This window comes from Pongo pygmaeus, chromosome 5 (genome assembly GCF_028885625.2).
Source record: "Pongo pygmaeus isolate AG05252 chromosome 5, NHGRI_mPonPyg2-v2.0_pri, whole genome shotgun sequence".
NCBI lineage: Eukaryota > Metazoa > Chordata > Mammalia > Primates > Hominidae > Pongo > Pongo pygmaeus.
In genome coordinates this window covers 64,125,613-64,149,440 of record NC_072378.2, presented here as the reverse complement: position 1 = coordinate 64,149,440, position 23,828 = coordinate 64,125,613, and the positions used below count along the sequence as shown (strand labels likewise).

The following is a 23,828-nucleotide window of genomic DNA, read 5'->3' as shown; positions in this document are numbered from 1 at the left end:
GTGATTTGAAACTGAACATGTTGAGATATTTGTGATAGAAAGAGAAGAAAAAGTGATATGAGAAGGATAAAGGACATGTACTATGAAAGGAAGACAGCCATTCCTGGGTAGCTAGACTACGCTTCCCTTTAAATGCTTCTTAGTTCCAATTCCAGTCTATGTGTATGCAAACAGTGAATACAGTTTTCTTAAAGTAACTTGAATGACTCTTTGTTCCTCAAACTAAATTAGCCTGATTGCATACTGACATTTAGAATATTGTGTAACGTGGCTGCACTTATTTAGTGCTTGGTAATATCACTGAAAAAGCAAAATAAAGGGAAATCTTGTTTCTTACATGTTTGAACTAGTACAGAAAAAATATTAACAAGAAAAACGGTTTTACGCATATATTTTATTATACTTAGTTAATATATAACCATAGAATTGTTTAACTGTTTATTATAAATATTAATATATTTCATTGTATTTTAAAAAGTGTATCATGCAGGTTTTTCCTGACACAAATGTGTTGAAATAATTGCAACTGTCTCTTTTATCAGCCTGTATAATTTTCTTTCATGTTCATTTTTTTAAATATAACTGGCATGTGTTTAAATGGATGACTGATTATGTAGCTATGAATCAAAATAATTTGTTTTCTTTGAATCACTTGGATATAAAAAGCAATTAAATAATTTGCCTCATCTGCTAACTGCCTTGAATAAATTTGATCATTGAAGCTCAATTTTACTTTAAGATTGGTCATCACATTAATTCATTTGCTTTCCAGATCATTTCAATTCTTCTTGTTCAAACATTTAAATACCTTAAAACAACAGCAACATTAGCAACATCTCTACCTTCTCAGGGGATTTAGTGGAGTATTCCTCCCTTGAATATTTCATTTAAACTCATTAATCTAGAAACTGGCATATTTTTATGCACATATTATGTGAAATGGAGTTTTATGAGACGCTTGAGATTAATTATTTTCTTTTTCCTTTTTTAACCTCCATTATGAGCATATTCTTTAGACTACCACTGATTCTGATTTTTTTACTCTGTAACAAGGATTGCTCATCCATACTCATCTCATACTCTTTGCAGAATTTGAAGGTAAAAACTGTGAAATTGATGTGAAAGAGTGCCTCTTCCTTTCCTGCCAGGATTATGGTGACTGTGAAGATATGGTGAACAATTTCAGGTACAGAAAACTTTAAAAGTATCTAGATACATGTTTATGTGTCTAGATGTATACAGGTATAGAATTTTAATTGGTAAATTAAGCAACAATTATAATTATTAAAAACTTGCCATGCTACAATTAGTTGAAGCATTGATTTTATACATCTATACTAATGGAGTTACTAAATTTTTTGTTTAAAAGGTGTATTTGCAGACCTGGGTTTTCTGGATCTCTGTGTGAAATTGAAATTAATGAATGTTCCTCTGAACCTTGCAAAAATAATGGAACATGTGTGGATCTGACAAACAGGTGAGAAGCTACTTTTTAATAAATTAATTATTTGATATGTGTAATTCAACAAGTAATAAAGTGAGCACACATGTGCCCATTATGTAACTAAGGCAGCTGATCACCACTGATACATTTGTGCTTGTACCAGCACATCCTCATTTGTCCCATCCAATCACTTAGGTCAAAAATCTCAAATTTTTATTTACCAATCTTGTTGTTCATTTATAGTACTATTTGTATGTGTGCCTGAACAAAATGCTCTTTAGTTTCCATGTTAATATAAGCAAAACAATATTGTGTAGTGTCTCCAGAAATTGTTGTTGAACATAATATTTTGTAATTCCTGTTGATGCATGTATCTGTTGCTCATTTTTAACTTTTATACAATATTTAATATTAAATATATACCAACATTTATCATTCTACTGGTTATAGATATTTGGACTATTTGCTTCTTTTGTTTTACCTACAAGGATATTAAAGTTGTCAAATATTTCTCTAAATACACAAGTACTAGTATGTCCGAGGTTACATACTTAGAAGTAGAATTGTTGAACCATTGGATAAACATGGTCACATTTGCTAAATCACATTTATATTTTTTTCATTTCTTTTGAAAAATACAATTTTTGTACTCTTAGCAGGGAATAAATGTTTTTATCGGCATTTTCAGAATGTTCCATTTTAGGCTGTGTGTAAAGTTATATCTTATTGTAGTTTCCCTGCATTCTTATAATAATATGAAGTTTAACAATTTTATGTACATTTTGAGATGATTAATTTTGCCTTTTTAGAAATGCCTAATTATGGCATCTGCCTATATGCCTATATACTCAACTACATAGGTGTTTCTCCTAATGCTATCCCTCCCCTTGCCCCCCAACCCCCAACAGGCCCCAGTATGTGATGTTCCCCTCCCTGTGTCCATGTGTTCTCATTGGGCAACTCCCACTTATAAGTGAGAATATGCAGTGTTTTGTTTTCTGTTCTTGTGTTAGTTTGCGAAGAATGATGGTTTCCAGCTTCATCCATGTCCCTGCAAAGAACAGGAACTCATTCTTTTTGATAGCTGCATAGTATTTCATGGTGTATATGTGCCACATTTTTTTTTAAACCAGTATAACATTGATGGGCATTTCAGTTGGTTCCAAGTCTTTGCTATTGTGAATAGTGCTGCAATAAGCATACGTGTGCATGTGTCTTTATAGTAGAATGATTTATAATCCTTTCGGTATATACCCAGTAATTGTATTACTGGCTCAAATGGTATTTCTAGTTCTAGATCCTTGAGGAATCACCACACTGTCTTCCACAATGGTTGAACTAATTTACACTCCCACCAACAGTGTAAAAGCATTCCTATTTCTCCACATTTTCTCCAGCATCTCTCTAGCATCTGTTGTTTCCTGACTTTTTAATGATTGCCATTCTAACTGGCATGAGATGGCATCTCATTGTGGTTTTGATTTGTATTTCTCTAATGACCAGTGATGATGAGCATTTTTTCATATATTTGTTGCCTGCATAAATGTCTTCTTTTGAAAAGTGTCTGTTCATATCCTTCTCCCACTTTTTGATGGGATTGTTTTTTTTTTCTTGTAAATTTGTTTTAAGTTCCTTGTAGATTCTGGATATTAGCTGTTTCTCAGATAGATATATTGCAAAATTTTCTCCCATTCTGCAGGTTGCCTGTTCACTCTGATGATAGTTTCTTTTGCTGTGCAGAAGCTCTTTAGTTTAATTAGATCCCATTTGTCAATTTTGGCTTGTGTTGCCATTGCTTTTGGTGTTTTAGTCATGAAGTCTTTGCCCATGCCTATGTCCTGAATGAGATTGCCTAGGTTTTCTTCTAGAGTTTTTATGATTTTATATCTTACATTTTAATCTTTAATCCATCTTGAATTAATTTTCGTATAAGGTGTAAGGAAGGGGTCCATTTTCAGAGTTCTGCATACGGCTAGCCAGTTGTCCCAACACCATTTATTAAATAGGGAATCCTTTCCCCATTGTTTGTTTTTGTCAGCTTTGTCAAAGATCAGATGGTTGTAGATGTGTGATGTTATTTCTGAGGCTTCTGTTCTGTTCCATTGGTCAATATATCTGTTTTGGTACCAGTACCATGCTGTTTTGGTTACTGTAGCCTTGTAGTATAGTTTGAAGTCAGATAGCATGGTGCCTCAGTTTTGATCTTTTGCTTAGGATTGTCTTGGGTATATGGGCTCTTTTTTGGTTCCGTATGAAATTTAAAGTAGTTTTTTTTTTTCTAATAATGTGAAGAAAGTCAATGGTAGCTTGATGGGAACAGCATTGAATCTATAAATTACTTTGGGCAGTATGGCCATTTTCGTGATATTGATTCTTCCTATCCATGAGCGTGGAATGTTTTTTCATTTTTTTGTGTCCTTTCTTATTTCCTTGAGCAGAGATTTGTAGTTCCCCTTGAAGAGGTTCATCACATCCCTTGTAAGTTGTATTCCTAGGTATTTTATTCTCTTTTTAGCAATTATGAATGAGAGTTTACTCATGATTTGGTTCTCTGTCAATTAATGTTTGTTTATTAATGTCTATTATAATAGGAATGCTTGTGACTTTTGCACATTGATTTAGTATCCTGAGCTTTTGCTGAAGTTGCTCATCAGCTTAAGGAGTTTTTGGGCTGAGACGATGGGGTTTTCTAAATATACAATCATGTCATTTGCAAACAGAGAAAACTTGACTTTCTCTCTTCCTATTTGAATACCTTTATTTCTTTCTCTTGACTGATTTCGTTATTTACCCAGTAGTCATTCAGGAGGAGGTTATTCAGTTTCCATATAGTTGTGTCGTTTTGAGTGAGTTTCTTAATCCTGAGTTCTAGTTTGTTGCACTGTGGTCTGAGAGACTGTTATGATTTCCATTCTTCTGCATTTGCTGAGGAGTGTTTTACTTTCAATTATGTGGTTGATTTTAGAATAAGTGCTATGTGGTGCTGAGAAGAATATCTATTCTGTTGATTTGGGGTCAAGAGTTCTGTAGATGTCTATTAGGTCTACTTGGTGCAGAGCTGAGTTCAAGTCCTGAATGTCCTTGTTAATTTTCTGTTTCATTGATCTGTCTAATATTGACAGTGGGGTGTTAAAGTCTCTCACTATTATTGTGTGGGAGTCTAAGTCTCTTTGTAGATCTCTAAATACTTGCTTTATGAATCTGGGTGCTCCTGTATTGTATGCATATATATTTAGCTCTTCTTGTTGCCTCAATCCCCCTTTACCATTATGTAATGCCCTTCTTTGTCTTTTTGACTTTTGTTGGTTAAGGTCTGTTTTATCAGAGGCTAGGATTGCAACACCTGTTTTTTTGTTTGTTTTTTTTTTGCTTTCCATTTGTTGGTAAATATTCTTCCATCCCTTTATTTTGAGCTTATATGTGTCTTTGCATATGAGATGCATCTCCTGAATACAGCACACCGATTGTTCTTGACTCTTTATACAATTTGCCAGTCTGTGCCTTTTAATTGGGGCATTTAGCCCATTTACATTTAAAGTTAATTTTGTTATGTGTGAATTTGATCCTATCATTATGATGCTAGCTGGTTATTTTGCCCATTAGTTGATGCAGTTTCTTCATAGTGTCAATGGTCTTTACATTTTGGTTTGTTTTTGCAGAGGCTGGTACCCATTTTTCCTTTCCAAGTTTAGTGCCTCCTTCAGAAGCTCTTGTAAGGCAGGCTTGGTGGTGGCAAAATCCCCCAGCATTTTCTTGGCTGTAATGGATTTTATTTCTCCTTCACTTGTGAACCTTAGTTTGGCTGGATATGAAATTCTAGGTTGAAAATTCTTTTATTTAGGAATGTTAAATATTGATCCCCACTCTCTTCTGGATTGTAGGTTTTCTGCAGAAAGATCCACTGTTAGTCTGATGGGCTTCCCTTTGTAGATAACCTGACCTTTCTCTCTGGCTGCCCTTAACATTTTTTCCTTCATTTCAACCTTGGTGAACCTGACGATTATATGTCTTGGGGTTGCTTTTCTCAAGGAGTATCTGTGGTGTTCTCTGTATTTCCTGAATTTGAATGTTGGCCTGTCTTGCTAGGTGGGGAGGTTCTCCTAGATGATATCCTGAAGTGTGTTTTCCAATTTGGTTCCATTCTCCCTGTCGCTTTCAGGTACACCAATCAAATGCAGGTTTAGTCTTTTCACATAGTCCCATATTTCTTGGAGGCTTTGTTTGTTCCTTTTCATTCTTTTTTTCTCTAATCTTGTCTTCTTGCTTTATTTCACTAAGTTGATCTTCAATCTCTGATATCCTTTCTTCCACTTGATCTATTCAGCTATTGATACTTGTGTATGCTTCACAAGTTCTCGTGCTGTGTTTTGCAGCTCCATCAGGTCATTTCTGTTCTTCTCTAAACTGGTTATTTTAGTTAGCAATTCCTCTAACATTTTATCAAGTTTCTTAGCTTCCTTGCATTGGGTTAGAACATGCTTTTTTAGCTCAGAGGTGTTTGTTATTACCCACCTTCTAAAGCCTACTTCTGTCAATTCGTCAAGCTCATTCTCCATCCAGTTTTGTTCCCTTGCTGGTGAGAAATTTTCATCCTTTGGAGAAGAAGAGGCATTCTGATTTTTAAAATTTTCACCCTTTTTGTGCTGATTTTTCCTCATCTTTGTGGATTTATCTACCTTTGGTCTTTGCTGTTGGTAACCTTCGGAGGGAGTTTTCACATGTTTGTCTTTTCTGTTGATGTTGATGCTATTGCTTTCTGACGGTTAGATTTCTTTCTAACAGTCAGGCCCTCTTCTGCAGATCTGCTGGAGTTTGCTGGAGATCCACTCCAGACCCTGTTTGCCTGGGTATCACCAGTGGAGGCTGTAGAAAAGCAAATATTGTTGCCTGCTCCTTCCTCTGGAACTTCATCCCAGAGGAGCACCTGCCCGATGCCAACCAGAGCTCTCTTGTATGAGGTGTCTGTCAACGCCTGTTGGGAGTTGTCTCCCAGTCAGGAGGGATGGGAGCCCTGGACCCACTTGAGGCATTCTGTCCCTTAGCAGAGCTTGAGCACTGTACTGGGTGATCCACTGCTCTCTTCAGAGCTGGCAAGCAGGAACGTTTAAGTCTGCTAAAGCTGTGCCAACAGCCACCCCTTCCCTCTGGTGCTCTGTCCTAGGGAGATGGGAGTTTTATCTATAAGCCCCTGAGTGGGGCTGCTGCCTTTCTTTTAGAGATGCCCTGCCCAGAGAGGAGGTCTCTAGAGAGGCATTCTGGTTACCGCAGCTTTGAGGCACTGTTGTGGGCTCCCCCCAGTCCAAACTTCCTGGCGGCTTTGTTCACACTGTGAGGGGAAAACTCCCTACTCAAGCCTCAATAATGGCAGACGCCCTTCCCTCAACTAAGCTCCAGCATCCCAGGTGGACTTCAGACTGCTGTGATGGCAGTGAGAATTTCAAGCCAGTGGATCTTAGGTTGCAGGGCTTTGTGGGGGTGGGATCTGCTGAGCAAGACCACTTGGCTCCCTGGCTTCAGCCCTCTTTCCATGGAAGTGAAGGGTTCTGTCTTGCTGGCATTTCAGGTGCCACTGGGATAAGGAAAAAAGAAACAAAAAAGAAAACAAAAAAAACACAACTCCTGCAGCTAGCTCAATGTCTGCTGAAATGGCCACCCACTTTTTTGCTTGAAACCCAGGGCCCTTGTGGTGTAGGTACCTGAGGGAACCTCCTGGTCTGTGGGTTTAGATGACCGTGAGAAAAGCATAGTATCTGCACCAGATAGCACCGTCCCTCGCAGCAAGGTCCCTCTGGGCTTCCCTTGGTTAGGGGAGGGAGGCCCCTGACCCCTTGCACTTCCCGGGTGAGGCAATGCCCCACCCTGCATCTGCTTGCCCTCCGTGGGCTGCATCCACTGTCTAACCAGTACCACGGAGATGAACTGGGTACCTCGGTTGGAAATGCAGAAATCACCTGCCTTCTGCGTTCGTCTCTCTGGGAGCTGCAGACCTGAGCTGTTCCTGTTCTGCCATCTTGCTGAGTCAGCATCTGCTCTTTAATGTTTTTTCTTCTTATGGCTTTGTAAGAATCCTTATATATGATTTTTAAAATATCTTTGTTATTTGTATTTATTGAATATTAGTTCTGATTGAAATAGACACTTCACCTTTAAAAGTTATAGGTACTAAAACTTAATTTTAATATATTTGAATTAATTTGTTATTTAGTATATGGTTGGCAAGTTTCATCTTATTTAACTTTTCTTTACACTAGGATGAAAGGATTTTTTCCCTATATTTCCTTTTAAAATAATGAAAATTATGTTCTTTATATGTAGATGCATCAGGCATATTCTATGTATGAGTATGGGTGTAAAGTATTCTTATCTCAGTCTTTACACACTTAAAAAATAAACTCAGATTCTTAAGTTTGTTTTTTTATATAAATAAGCCATGTCTGCTACATATTAAGTTCATCTTTCACTCACTGATCTGTAGTGCCTTCTTGGTTGCAGATCACGTTTCCACATATGGATATGTCTGTTTCTCTATTGCTGTTCTGTTGCTTTAGTTCAGTTACTCATCCATGGGCTAGTGTCATAAATGTTAATTACTTCCCTTTGAAATTTCTCAATACTAGTAGGGCTACTGAATCTTCAGGGACCTTTAGATATTTTGGCAATTTCTTTTGTTACAATCAACTGGTATTCTATATAAATATATATTCAAACAAGCAATTTTGATTGGAATTTCATTGAATGGGTAGGCCAATTTAAAAACATGATATCTATTTATTTAAAAATTGATATCTTTTTATTTAGGTCTTTCAAAATATCTTTAAAAAGGCATTCTGACAAATTCAAGTGGAGCTGCACTAATTAGAACACAAAATAATTAATTTTCTATGTCATAGCTGGACTCAGGTACCAGGAGCTCTGTTTATCTATCTTCATAGAGATCCAACCTTTAGAATTGGTGAAATTTGCATCAGATCCTGTTTAATTTTCCAACAATTTTCTATCATTTGTCTCATTTTCTGTGCCCTGTCTAGCTTTTGCATTGTCCAATCTGGTGAGGTAAGTAGGGATGTTTGGAATCACCACCCCTGCAACTTTCAGTCCTTTCAAGGGGACACCAATCACTACAAGTACCATAGGAATAGAGAATTGCTGTCAGTTTAAAATCTCCATGGGTCTAAAGGGGCATGACAAGATCTTCCAATTGGATTTTCCTCCACAATAGCTCTTATTCCAATGTAAAAATGGTGCTATTACTAAATATATCAACTACACTGTATATTCAAGAATTGTGGGTAAAAAAAAAAAAAAAAAAACAGAGAAGATGTATTTTTGGCCTCGTCTGAACTGACCTCAATAATCTTATATTTCTACTAGTGGATCAGTAGCATTGCAGAGATAAGTATACTTTCAGAACCAGTATTCAGCAACTCCTAAAAGGTCTGAATATCTTTCTTTCACCATAGAACAGTCATACTGGTAAATAGCCTCAGATACCTCTGAGGAAGGCTTCAAAAAGATACATAAGATACCTGTTACTCTACTAAAGATTCCTCTTAAGGGGGCAAACTCTGACCTTCAAGTGACTGAGTCTGTGATATAACTTAGGTTTTGGAATTGTGAAAGAGGCAGAGAATCCCTACAAAGCCAAATTGAATTATGTCTCTGTCCTCCAGAATTATACATTTCATTCTATATACATGAAGCAGCACCATAAGTAGACTGTTTATATATTTCATTTCTAAAACCCCATCATCAGTTAGCCTCTGCCATAGATATCTGTGAATCAGTACGCTGATGTTCACTCTGTTTATCTGATCTATATGCTTATTTGCTCATTTTGCATCTGATTGTCAAGCATATCCAATAGTCTATGCATTCTTAGGTCTATTGTAATTAATATCATGAAACCCAATTCCATGGCAACATCCAGCACTGTCAGCAAGGATATATGAACAAGGTGATGCCTTTTCAATATCTTTATATTGGTAAACTTTAGAAAACAAAACAAATGCAATGCAACTTAATCATAAGCATCTATATATTACTTACTGTGAAAAAATTATATAAAAGTATATCACTTAAATATTTATTAAAATGTATGATTGACTGAAAAAATAAGTCTCAGAATAATGTGACATGTAACTCATATTTAGTGAAGTATTAAAACATATCTTGAAAAATAGATAGCATCTTAAGAGTAGTAATTTTCTCCTGGTAGAGAGGAATGGAGGATAATTAATTGAATGGATGCATAGGAGTTTCATACATATATACGTGTATGAAATATGTGTACGTATATGTGTAAATATGTGTACATATATGTGTATGAAATGTGTGTACATATATATGTGTGTGCATACATATTTATGACAGATCTCATATATATATATGACAGCGAATATGTTTTGTGTGTTTTCCTTAAAAATGTTTCAGCAACATGAAACAATACTAAGATGAGTTAAATATGGGTGATGGGCATACAGGTGTTGATTATTCTATTCTTAGAAAATTACCTGGTGTAAATTATTATAATAAAAGCCATTTTCAATGAATTAAAATCTTTCAAAGATTAAAAATCAATTAACAGCTGAAAATGAAGTAGTCACATTTGATTCTTATCTCTTCTTAAAGTAATTTTTATTTTTTTGAAAAACTTAATCTATTGATAAAGTACTCACTAAAAATATTTCAAGTAATCTACCAACTCATTTAAAACCAATAATTTTATAGTTACTTCAAAGTAAATTAAACTATAGACACATAAACAAAAAACATATTAAAAACAGTAGTTACTACATATATGCCTCATGGTTAGATTCATGTTTTTAATCTATTCTATTCTCTGTTATGGTTATTGAAACTGTGGCCTGCAACAATTAAGACTTACCTCTAGTAACATGATTTAAAGATGAGTTTGCTGAGATATAATGGCACATGAATGACAGCCCCAATTAATATACAAATCCATTGCAAAAGTGAACACTGGAATTTACATTTTTCTGACACTTGATAGCATATGTTATCCAATGCAACTAATGTCTTTTCAAGTCATTGCTACTAGTTCATTTAGGTCACTCACAATAGTATCCATCTACTGAAAATTTACAACTAAATAGAATTTGCAAGAACAATTACAGTAACAGTGGCTAGTCCCTTTAAAGAAAACATAGAAGAAAATGTTCCAAGTGCCTGGCTGATGTGATTATCATAGCCAGATCATTATCAACAAGCATATTGTGACCATTCAGTTTGTGATGTTCACGGGTTTAGAAATTCTTCGCTGTTACAAATTTAAAAGTGATTGGTTAATATGCATTTAGCCAAAAGACAAAAATCTGTTTACTCTTCTGTAATTGTTTGCCTAGAAACACTCATCAATCCAAATGATGTTTATTCTACTAGAGAATTTACAATAACATAACTGTTTCAAATCAGATTCACACCCACATGCAATTATAATAAAAACATATAAAGACATGTTGTGAGTGTGATAAATAATGTAGACATATATTTATATATAACATAATAAAGACATGTTGCAAATATAAAATAGATTATTCATGTTCTAAGTAAAAATTGTCATTAATTGTAAAGAAGTGTGGTTCACGAATGCAGTTATATCACAGGAAAAAAGTAGAAATGCTTTATAAATTCTTTCACAATTTGAACTGCTTTAACATAGGCTAAAAAGTCCTTATCAGAAAGTTTCACCAGTGGTTTCATTTTCTTATTTTGAATGTAAGCTTTTAAAAAAATCTACTGAAACAAGTATGTTTTAATCTTATTGCAAACACATTTTAAAATCAAAACTCTCATTGAAACATTCTGTGCTATGTTTGGATTTTGTAATTCTAGTCAATCTATTTAATAATTGCATTTTAAAATAACTCTTCAGAAGCATACAAATAATACACTACTTATTAATTCCTCTCTCATCTGGAATAAGAGAAAAAGTATATGAGAATAATGTAAATGAAATGTAATCATGGCTAATTTGGGGGCTATAAATTCATGTGATTATCTTGCATTTTTCCATCTTTTTATAGTTTGGCAATATCATTTTATGCAAATTATAGTTACTCTTCCTTATCTCTATTTTAATATGTTGAATTTTCTTCAGAAGTCACTGTTAAAATGCATCTTAGTGATTGAAAAAGTATCTTGAACACCTATTTGAAAAATTTTAGGCCAATGTCAAATTAAAAATATGAATTATAATTTCAATACTTTGACAATATATTTAAGTTTAATTTTAAAACTTTTGAAGTAAAAGCTTTTTATGTAAATGAGAAATTTTTATTTCATCAAACATACATATTTCGTGGTCTTAATTGTTCTCTCAAAATAGAAGATATTATTATATATGTATATTTTAAAAGCTATGAAAATTGAGTTTTATCAAAGGAAGGTATACTTTAGGGACCTTTAATATAAAATGCAGTACTTACTGTACATTTGACTGGATCACTTAGGACATTAATAAAAATCAGGTTTACTTTTAATTTTTCTCTAGCCTTATTAGAGGTGGTTAGCATAAAGGGACCCTCAGCAGGTAATAGTGAAAGGAAAATTATATCAAAGCTGAAGGAATTGCACACTATAGCCAGAGGCCAGGAGGGGAAGAATTTGATGAGGATCTTTTCAGACATACCCTAGGTACTTTTATTTTTTTAACGTTTTGACTGGCCAAAGTTAAGTGCAAAATAAAGACGTCCCAAGTGCTCAGCGTTGTGCTTGCCCTTCCTATTAGAGACAGGGAGCAGGAAGAGAGCAGGGCGGGGCAGGTGGAGGGAGGAAAGGAGGAAGAGAAAATACAAACATTTAAATTTTTCTGGGAAAGCGGAGACAAGGATTAAAGGTAGATGCTCTGTTCTAGAGTAAAATGTTATTTTCACACAAATTTGCCCTCATATTGTTTAGTGTGGTGGAAAGTAAGAAATATAAGTTGAATATTTTCTGTAAACTGTTTCACCAGGGCTGCTGTTAATGTCGATGATTTTTTTTTTTTTTTTTGATCTCTACAAAATTTTAGATGCCATTCAGAAAATGTCCAAATGGACTCTAGAATCCCAGGGCCTTTTTGCATCATTATTAACAAAGCAGGGACCCCAAACATTCCAGTTGAACAGGCATCTGTGGCTTAACAGATTCTTGAAACTTAATAATGCTTGGAATTTATGTAAAAGTAAAGCATATTTTTGCAATGTTGAAAAGTTCAGATTTCAGGAGTAGTGTAGAAAGTAAGAAAAAATAATGGTCTTGATTGAAAGCAAAAAGGAAAGACAGGTTATTGAAATAGAAGCAAAGCATTCTTAGAAGAAAGGATCATTATGATTCATATTATTAAAAATAATTCTTCACATAGTTATCTGTGTGCCAAAAACTTTAGAAAAATAAACTTCCATAAGTCTTGAGATAGTACATGTATATTTATTTACAGTGTGACATCACTTTCAAAATCAGAAGCGTAAGGTACATATTTGAGATTCATAAAATAAGTTACATGATAAATGTTAAAGAGCAAACAAAAAAGCAGAACTCTTTGAGAAGTTCATTTTAAATTAGAGTAAATACATTTGAAGGATGGACATGGAAGCAAAAAAATGAATATAACATATCGGGGAACCTGCCCTGATATTCACTTAGGTTCTTCTCTATTTTCCTTAAGCGTCAACCGGCTTGAGAAATAAAGGGACAGAGTACAAAAGAGGGAAATTTTAAAGCTTGGCATCCAGGGGAGACATCACATGTCGGTAGGTTCTGTGATGCCCCACAAGCCACAAAAACCAGCAAGTTTTTATTAGGGATTTTCAAAGGGGAGGGAGTGTGCGAATAGGTGTGGGTCACACACATCAAGCACTTTACAAGGTAATAGAATATCACAAGGCAAATGGGGGCAGGGCGAGATCACAGAACCACAGAACCGGGGCAGAATTAACATTGCTAATGAAGTTTCGGGCACCTTTGTCATTGATAACATCTTATCAGGAGACAGGGTTTTGAGAGCAACGGGTCTGACCAGAATGTATTAGGTGGGAATTTCCTCTTCCTAATAAGCCTGGGAGCGCTATGGGAGACTGGGGTCTATTTCACCCCTGCAGTCTTGACCATAAGAGACGGGCATACCTGTGGGGGCCGTTTATAGGCCATACCTCCAGGCACGTATTCTCTTTCCCAGGGATGTTCCTTGCTGAGAAAAAGAATTTAGCGATGTTTCTCCCATTTGCTTTTGAAAGAAGAGAAATATGGCTCTGTTCCACCTGGCTCACTGGCAGAGTTTAAGGTTTGTTCCCTGAACAATTGCTGTTATCCTGTTGTTTTTTTAAGGTGCCCAGATTTCATATTGTTTAAACACACATGCTCTACAATTTGTGCAGTTAATGCAATTATCACATGGTCCTGAGGGGACATACATCTTCCTCAGCTGACAGGATTAAGAGATTAAAGTAAAGACGGGCATAGGAAATCACAAGGGTATTGATTGGGGAAGTGATAAGTGTCCATGAAATGTTCACAATTTATGTTTAGAGATTGCAGTAAAGACAGGCATAAGAAATTATAAAAGTATTAATTTGGGGAACTAATAAATGTCCATGAAATCTTCACAATCCATGTTCTTCTGCCATGGCTTCAGTCGGTTCCTCCGTTTGGGGTCCCTGACTTCCTGCAACAATAACATTTAGTAAAAACTAACAAAGTGTTCAAAAGACAAAATTCAGAAGGAAATCATAATTGAAAAAACAAGAATTCTGGGTAGGTGTCAAAATCTGAATCTTTTCATGTATCTTCAAGATAACTATACAGACAAAAAAAAATTAACACTCAGCAAAACCCACATCTTCATCATGACAAAAAGACATTTCACAAAAATTTCCCTTAACTTATGGAACAAGTAAGTAAGTATATTTAAGATAATGAAAATCACGTTTCTCATTATTTAAAAAAGGAATTTCAGATACAGGAACAGACTGGATTAAAATGAACCCTATTGTGTTAAATTATGATTGGAGTGTTTGGTATGAGCTCATGCATTCATATGTATGTGTTTAAAACACACACAAACAAAAACATGCACAAAGATACAGAAATAGGCTATGTATGTATACACAAACACAGTTATATACATACAATTATATGTTTACAAACATATGACAATGTATCCATACATATAGCTATATTTATACATATAGTGATGGACATATCAATAATTTAATTTCTAAGTAATATCCTTCACTTAAAGAAGCCAGGGCTCCTAAAAAAAAAGGCTGATGCCAAATCTAGGACAGAGAATGCATTAAGATAAACCTGGAACATCTTGTGCTAGAAAGTGGGAATGCTCAAAGAATGCTGAAGATATGTCAAAAGAGAAGAGAAGCCAGCTTGAAGAGCTTCCCTTAGCCAAATCTCAGACAAATTAAACATTAAAATAAATAGTAATTATTATATATTTGATCCATTGAGAAAATAAAAATCCATGAGTCCATGTTGATACAAAATCATTGAATAAATGAAGACACTCTTTCTAAAAGTAGAATGTCAACTAGTAAATGAAGAACAAAGTACCATTTGGCAAATAGCATGGAGAAAATTGACTCAGAGAAGAATCATTAATGAAGAGCATCTCCTGTTTTTAGTGGTCCAAATTTCCAGATTTTAGGGTACTTGGGTACTGATTGATCATGAAGCCACTAAAGAATCACTTGTATTAACAGAAAACAAAATTTGGGTAACAAAAGACAAGGGACATTATGATTTTCTGATTTTCAAAATGAGAGAGAGAGAAAATTCTATAAATTAAATAGTAAACTAGTATTTAAAAAAAATGAAACAATTGGTGGTGATTATCATAAATCACTGAAAAAGCAAGATATCCCCAAATAATTTTCTAGTATTCAATATTTTAAAATAGAAAGTAGATTTTGAAACTTCTAAAAATATAATAGAGCTGTCAGAAGTACATGAAAGAAATACCTAAATTGAAATGAAAGTCATTTTTTGTTTTTATAGTAATATAACATTTTTAAATTTGTCAATATGAAAAAAAATCATTTCTTGAGATACCTTCCACTGCTGTTTCTGAGAATTCTGTGTCCAATTCCTATCTATTCTGTGATTCCTTGGAATCATCATTAATTCAGTGAGAACACAAAGTAGCAAACAAAGACAGTATTATTAACAAACATCTTGATTTTAGTAAGACATTTAGTAGATTCATTACATTACTTCTCCCTAGATGGGGAGATATTCGCAAAATGAATAAGATGGAGAAAAACAGTTTGACTATTTGAACAAAAATTCGAGAAGTTAGTAATTGGATTAGTGTTACTCCAAAAAGGTGATTATAGTCAATTCCCTAGTCACATGAAGAGCTCTTGGGAAATACTCTACTCTTTCACCCAGTATCCCATTGCATGTGACATTTTAATGCCTTCTGTCCAACTGATACAAAGATTCGTTACTCTCTTTATCTATTAATTTTAATTTACACATAATTGTAATATTTATGTGTTGTTTTGTTGTGTTGTTTTGATACATGAATGCATTGTATCATTACACTACATAATATATTGTATTATAGCACATTTGTTCATTTGTTTGTAATGAACAAATCAGGGTAATTAGCATAGAGATCACCTCAAACATTCATCATTTCTTTGTGGTGCAAATATTCAAAATTTTCTGCTCTAGCTATTTTGAATATACAATACCTTACTGTTTACTACAGTCACCGTACTGTGCAATAGGACACCAAATTTATTCTTCCTTTCTAATTGTGACTTTGCACCCATCAATTAACCTTTCCTATCCCCTCTCCCCTACTGTCTGGCTTACTTTACTTAAGAGATGAATGAATAAAAAATATGTAGTATACATAAACAATGAAATACTCTTCAGCCATAAAAAAGAATGAAGTCCTGTTATTTGTAACAACACACATGATCCTGGAGGACATTGTTGTGAATGAAATATGCCAGGCACAGAAAGAAAAATACTGCATGTTTTCATTCATATTCAGAATTTTAAAACACTGATCCTGCTCCTTCTTTATTAATACTGAGTAAGACCTTTTCTGTCACCTCTTCTCTAGCAGTTAGCCATGCTTTCACAGGACCTGTCTCAATTGACATGTATTTACTGTAATGTTTACGTATTGTATTCCTGTCTTGTTTCTGAGACTTTCAAAAGCAAGCTCCAGTTTAATTTACACTTGAATATGGGTACATGACTAATGTCTGGCACTCAATTAATTAATGTAGGTTGAAGAAGTAAAAGAAGGAGCGTGGGGGATGTTAGACTTCTGTGGTTATAAAATGATGAGTGAAGTTAATTAGGAAGAGTTTCCTAAAAAATCTAAATAGAAATCTAGCTCAAAAACATTTTAAGGAAAGTTGCTAAAGCTTCTTTATCTAGACTTCTAAAATGAAAAACTATGAAGAGATATTTTTGCTAAGTATACAGTTTCAGTTTAATATTTCCCTTGGAAATAATTTCTTTTTTTGTTTTGTTTTTTATTATTATTATACTTTAAGTTTTAGAGTACATGTGCACAATGTGCAGATTTGTTACCTATGTATACATGTGCCATGTTGGTGTGCTGCACCCATCAACTCGTCATTTGCATTAGGTATATCTCCCAGTGCTATCCCTCCCCCCTCCCCCCACCCCACAACAGTCCCCGGTGTGTGATGTTCCCCTTCCTATGTCCATGTGTTCTCACTGTTAAGTTCCCACCTATGAGTGAGAACGTGCCGTGTTTGGTTTTTTGTCCTTGCGATAGTTTGCTGAGAATGATGGTTTCCAGCTTCATCCATGTCCCTACAAAGGACATGAACTCATCTATATTTTGATACTAGGTGTTTATCAGGTTACAGTAATTATTTACCCAACACATTGTTTTTCAAAATTTCACACATAAAGAACATTTGAGCAAAACAAAATTTTGCAAGGGGAATTGCTATATTTTTTTAAAAAAAAATGATATACATATATTATTTCAATTAAGTTGAATGTCTTGAATTTAAAATATAAATATGAATCATATATAATAAATGATTATCATTGTTACATGGCTATTTCTCATTTCTCCACTTTTCTCCAGATTTTTTTGTAATTGTGAACCTGGGTACCATGGGCCCTTCTGTGAACTTGATGTAAATAAATGTAAAATCTCACCTTGTCTAGATGAAGAAAATTGTGTCTACAGGACTGATGGATACAACTGCCTCTGTGCCCCTGGTTATACAGGTAAATCCATATCTGCTCCATGTGCAACAACATATTGCTGTCTGCAAGCAAATGGAAACCTCACATTTATACTCCAAAACCTGAAATAACCTGCCAGATGCAAACAGGGCAAAAATGTGGAGATATTTTGTCTCTTATAAAAGAAATTAATCAAATTCATAACAGTTCTATTTATCTGAATTAAATAACCATATAAAAATAAAAAAATAATAAGTAAAATTATGTGTTTTATCTTCAATTCATTAAATCCTTAGATTTTAAGTTATCTTACATTTTTATCTTTTACAGTAAATTTATCTTAATAAGTTTGCATGGCTATAATATAGGAAAAAGTATTTCTGTATGGATAATCTAACAGAAATAACATTATTATATCTGTTACACAACTGTCATTTCTAGAATATGCTTAGCATTAAAAACATTTACATAAAAAAGACAGCCATTGTGAAGGTAAAGGTAAAGCAAAAGAAGATTGGCATTTGCTGTCAGTATCAATTATTTCGCAACATAAATTTTATCCAAACATAAAGGCAAAAGTCATCAGGGAGCTTATAGAAGGTAGAGGCATTAGCCCTCTAAATTTCTGGTGAGAAATTGCATTTGCAAAATACAAAAAGCTATATTGTTTTAGTTTTGGCATACTAGTATTAATGATACGGGACTAACAATAATATAGTTTTTGTGTTATTTTGTTTCATATTTATTTTTTCACACAATTCCCACAGAGATTACAATAATGTATTTACATCTCAAATCTCAGTTTATTAACATCTGATTTGTACAGCACTAAAATCATGTGGATTTCTATCCTGAGGGATGAGTAGTTAAATATATCCAATATTAGGTTCTCCACCAGCGGGGATAAAATAATACTAGACAAATGGAAATTATATTGGCAAGCAAAAATGGAGAGGAACTAGAAGTATTTCCAGAGAATAAGTAATGAAAAGGTGAGAGAAAGTTATGTGACCTTAGAAAGAAATATGCAGGTGTCTTTCCTGAGAAATCTTGATGGCTTCAGAGGTTATCTTGGTAACAAATCTTATATACACAAAAACTATCAGATTAAGTTAATACTTCCTAAAAAGTAGCATTTTCTGCAAAGTTCATTACATATAATAAATAAGAAACATTAAATTTCAACTATAAAACAGTATACTTTCTAAGTTTCACATTGCCCATTATCTTCAAAATTATTGAGCTATCAATGTAGAACCATATATATCCACTTAGCAATACCATTCACCTTGTTGTTGTGACTGCTGCTAGAAGTATTAGAATAAGAAACAACATACTGAGCTCAACATGACTAAGAAACACATTTTGTAAAATTATTTGTTATAACACCTTGCTCTGATATTTTAAATGTATCTTAACATTTGAAAGATTAACATGTTCTTTATTTTTCTTTTGATAACCTCTCTAATTTCATTTCAAAATATGGTACTTAGCATTGTTTTAAAATGATATTATCTAAGATGTTACCAGTGGCACATGATTTAAGATGTTTTAATATATGTTTGCATATTGGTACAGCTACAAGTAAAAGAAAACTCAATTAATTGTTGTACTTAATAGATAGGGTTCACTTTTTCTTACATAAGAATTCTGTAGGTAGACAGCTACTGGTTGTTGGTCCAGTGACTTGACAGTACCAGGATGGGATAATGGTTTTCTTAGTTTTTAATTCATGATTATAGGCTCATGCATTCAGAATTGCTGCTGCAATGACTTAAGTCATTATTTCTACACTTGAGTCAAGGGAAAAGAGTGGTGCTAACTGTATGGAGTCTTTCTGTAAGGAGAACCTTTTTAGAATAACAATCAAAACCTGCTAATATGTCATTGAGCAAAACTGGCTCACGTGTCCATTTTTAGGTTCAGTGGAAGGTAAGAAATTAAAAGTGTACCACTTTCAGAATTTACGGTTGAATATAGAAAAATATGATGAAATATGTGTCACAGTTTGGTTTCAGACCAAGAAAGATATATGACTGGACATTCAAAAAGAAGTTTTCCCCCTCAAGAAAGTTACATGTATTTGTTTTTCTCTACATGCTCTTTTGACATTCAAATTGACCTTCTCTTTCATACATGGACAGATAAAGCTTTTTCTTATTCTCAGACACTTAATAGCATTTATTTTTCTTAGCCTTCTCTGGAAATCTTTTTTTTTTTCAAGGCTCCTAAAGCATTACAGTTTTGTGAGATGTTTAAATCTATTCATTTTTAGGTTGTTCCATTTCAAGAGAGTCATGATACTGCAAGGTTTTACTTAAAGAATCTTAAACTTTAAAACACAAGGATGTTATACTTTTGTATATTTTTCGAGATCATACATCTGGTAGTGACAGAGCCAGAACCAAAATACACACCCCTCTCTATTCCAGTTTTATTTCTACTCTAGCTTTGCTCCATCACAAAAAATCAAAATTTGAATGAAATGGTAATAGTGATAGACAAGAAATATAAAATAACATTAAATAGAATATTAAATATGTTAAAATTTGGTAACCAAATATATTATTCAGAAAAATTTAGCTTTGCCTATGCCTATGAATATATTTAACCAAGTTATTAAGGATATGAATTTTTCAAGACTCTGACCAGGAAAGTTTATGATTCTTAATTATCTAAATCAGAGCATTCTTTGAAGAACACATTAAATAATATGTACACAGGCTATCAGTGATTAACTCAATACTTCTTCATTTTATGCTTTGTATTCTATTAGCTGTTGAGGTTTTGTGATGATCAAGGCTGTCACGGTTCTTATTTTTATGGAGACTTGCAGTATCTAGAATTGGAAAAAGGTAATAAACATTTACAAAGTTGACTATTTGAAGCCATTCTATAATTAATTTATCTAGAGTATTCTTAATTAAACACTATCACAAATAGAGCCCAAATTTACACATGTAGTGAGTTGACTGAATTTAATGAATAAGAAGTACACAAGTGATGGCATATAATCAAAGGCTTACGTTTTCTCTTGCAAAAGATATAAATCAGTTTATCAGTAGATTTGCAGTATTGTCTAACTTTGTCTTTCCTAAAGAATATTGGCTTATGAATTTGAGTTTTAATTATTAGTGATTTAAATTTAGGAAAGATGAATATAAACAATAAATTTATATTGCTTTCTAAAATAGTCATTCACTCATTTAGCAAGAAGTCTCCTATTTACTAAACACAATTATATATTATTAATCTGTAGATAAAAGTTTATGAACTTGTGCTTAAGGACTTTAAATATGATTACATGTAGTCATGTCTACATTTGTGTTATATCTATATTAATATCTATATATCTACTAGAAAAGTATAAATATTTTTAAAATGCCTAAGTCCTATCTCAGAAATAATAACTTTGATAATAATGCCATCTAGAAAACACATACAATTCAATAGTTCAGAATAATAAAATATAATTATGTTTGCTTCAAAGCGATGCATATTTTTTCTTGGATATGTTTCATACACATGCAAACATATGACTATATTCAGTTATAATATTTTCTGCTTGAGATAACTAAGCTGTCTTCTGAATATATTTTTTGCCAAATGCCGAATCTACATAAGAAGTAAAACAATCTGCTTTGAGTACATGTATAAAGAAGCATAGTTTGGGAAAATATGGACAATTGATCAATTGTACATTTTTGGTTATTGTAAAGATATTATTATCATATTGTTTCTGCTGCCTAAAATACCCCATTTATCCTATTGCAAGTACTGATCCTCATACCATAACTGAGATGCAACTTTCTATGGGAATCTTTTCTTAGACTCTTGGCCTTTGTTATTTTCTTCTATATCACCCATTTTATCCACTGAACTTATTATAGTTTTGTGAAATTCTGATTTAATTATCAGTTCATCTGAGGAGACTCCCCAACTCTACTTGCTCACCATTTTATCTCTTCTCTCCATCAAAGTTTGGTCTACTCTGGTACAATTTGTCAGCTGAGTTCCTAGTTTAACAAGATGTATTAAAATAGAATATAAAGATAATTAATTGAATGGGAAATAAAAGATGTAAAAGTAACTTCAAATTTCTAATTACATATTATGCATCTGTAATAATTTAAACACAAAGGGTTTAGTGTTTATTTTTTGTTTGATTGATAACTGTAAGTCTATAGACATAAACATTTAGGAAAATATTTGGTATTAGAGTATATTTAGCTTTAGATTAATAGTAATCACTTCTTTTTGTCAAGGACATCAACATTATTAACATAGCATTTACTATTTCCTTTTTCTGTTAATGTAGGCAGGAGCTACATTAAACAGGCAGCTGAATTGTGCTCAACCACTTTTCCCTTATGTGACAAGATTTAAAATTCACTTTCACAACTCAAATGTACAAAAATATATGTTATTTGTGTCATAATGAATTCCATATAATGTATGGGTCTAATTTCATCTAACAGAAGAAAATGTCAATGTGCCAAGTCAATGTGTGACTTTTTCAAGACAAAATTCTGTTATATCAGTTTTGGAGTTGAATATCTTTTTTATTCAGAGATCCGTCACTCTTTTGCTCTGTTTAATCTGGACGCAGTGGAGAAAGACATTGTCCCTGGTATTTGGGTACTGTGTACTGGTATAGACTCTTGATGTCCCTGTTCTCTTCCATGGTCTTTGCTTACTATGTCCAAGCTGTCTCATCCTCATTTCAAATCCAAAACCTCATTATAAAATTGCCTTTATCACTTAGAACTCGCAAATCCATTTCTCTTTTATCAAAAGCTGGATCTTACACATTGAAATTGCACTTTGAAAAATGATGTTTATATCATTGAATTACAAACATTAATAGTACTTTTAATTAACTTATTTTATAGACTGTCCTTGGCTTTTCTTAAAACAATGTTTATTTAAGTAAGCCCTTAAATCAGCTTAAATGGCAAGAGGAACAATTGCAAAGAAGGAATAAAACTTACAGAGTTTACATTGAAGATTTATATTCTAGATTTACTATCCAGATGCAAATTTTAATAGCCAATATCTTATTTTATTGCGTTATAACCACTAATGGACGCAGAATGCAATTGCATTTTCTATTTGCTAATGTCACAAATGTGTATGTGCCTTTTATGTCCCAAGCCTTGTTGAAAACTCTCAGTAAAGTCCGGTGAACATAGCAGAGAAGGTTCCCTACCCTAAAGGAGCTTATGTTCCTGTAAAGAGAGATATTGAACAAAATCCAACTAAATATGTAAGGTAATTGGAGATAGTTACAAAAGATATGAAAAAAATGTATAACTGAATATATTCATCCAGATAAGATTACCTTTGCTAACAAAGAAATGCTAAAATATTAAAATACAGTGGCTAAAATAAGAAGTTGAATTTTCCCACAGATGATATTCCAGACGTTTAGACTTGGCACAGTGAATCTGTTATACAACATCATTTGGCACTTAGTCTCCTGCCACTACAATCAATAACTTGTCCTCATGTGTATGACTTTCAGTTAACTCTATTTTAGGCTTCTCATATTGAAAGAAATGAGCTTTCTTTTTAATGTCAAAAAAATTATGATAATGGTACAAAAACCCAGCTCACATACAATTGTTAGGGGGTAGTTTTTGCACCTGGATTAAGGCACTAGCATGAGACATAAGGTGAACTTGTTATGCAGTAATCAGGATGGACAGTGTCTCAATAGATGTAGTAAATTCTGAATTGATTCAGGCATCAATTCAAGCCAGGTGTGTCAGAGACTGGCAATACTACTTCCTAGAAGGGTTGGAGGATTTAACTCTCAAAGTTCTGACAGAAAGCTATGACCAAAAAAAGTGATTTATTCACATTTATTTTATATATTATACACATACACATAATATATAAAATAAGGCCAGTATAATATATATACTAGAGCATGTGTATACAAATATATGTGTGTGTATATATATATATAAAATCTCTTATACATAAGTATGTATGTAAAATATACACACAAACCTATAAATAAATAAATATAAATATGTATATATAGGCATATATGAGATATAATAGCTTAATTGCCTTATATGGTATTAACTTTCCACAGGAAAAATTGTAAAAAGAAATTAAAAAACAAATGATTATGGGGACCAGGATGAAGGTAAGGAGTTGGGGAAGTGAATTTAAA

General features: G+C 33.3%; 1 protein-coding gene across 1 annotated transcript in view; it reads left to right on the top strand.

Moving 5' to 3' along the window:
• Window positions 1-23,828, top strand: part of LOC134739782 (protein eyes shut homolog) — a 203,377-nt gene that overhangs the window by 156,604 nt on the left and 22,945 nt on the right. The window contains exons 5-6 of the mRNA XM_063666926.1: window positions 1,090-1,186; window positions 1,370-1,477. Coding sequence (XP_063522996.1) covers window positions 1,090-1,186; window positions 1,370-1,477 — 205 coding nt within the window. The remainder of the gene's footprint in view (window positions 1-1,089; window positions 1,187-1,369; window positions 1,478-23,828) is intronic.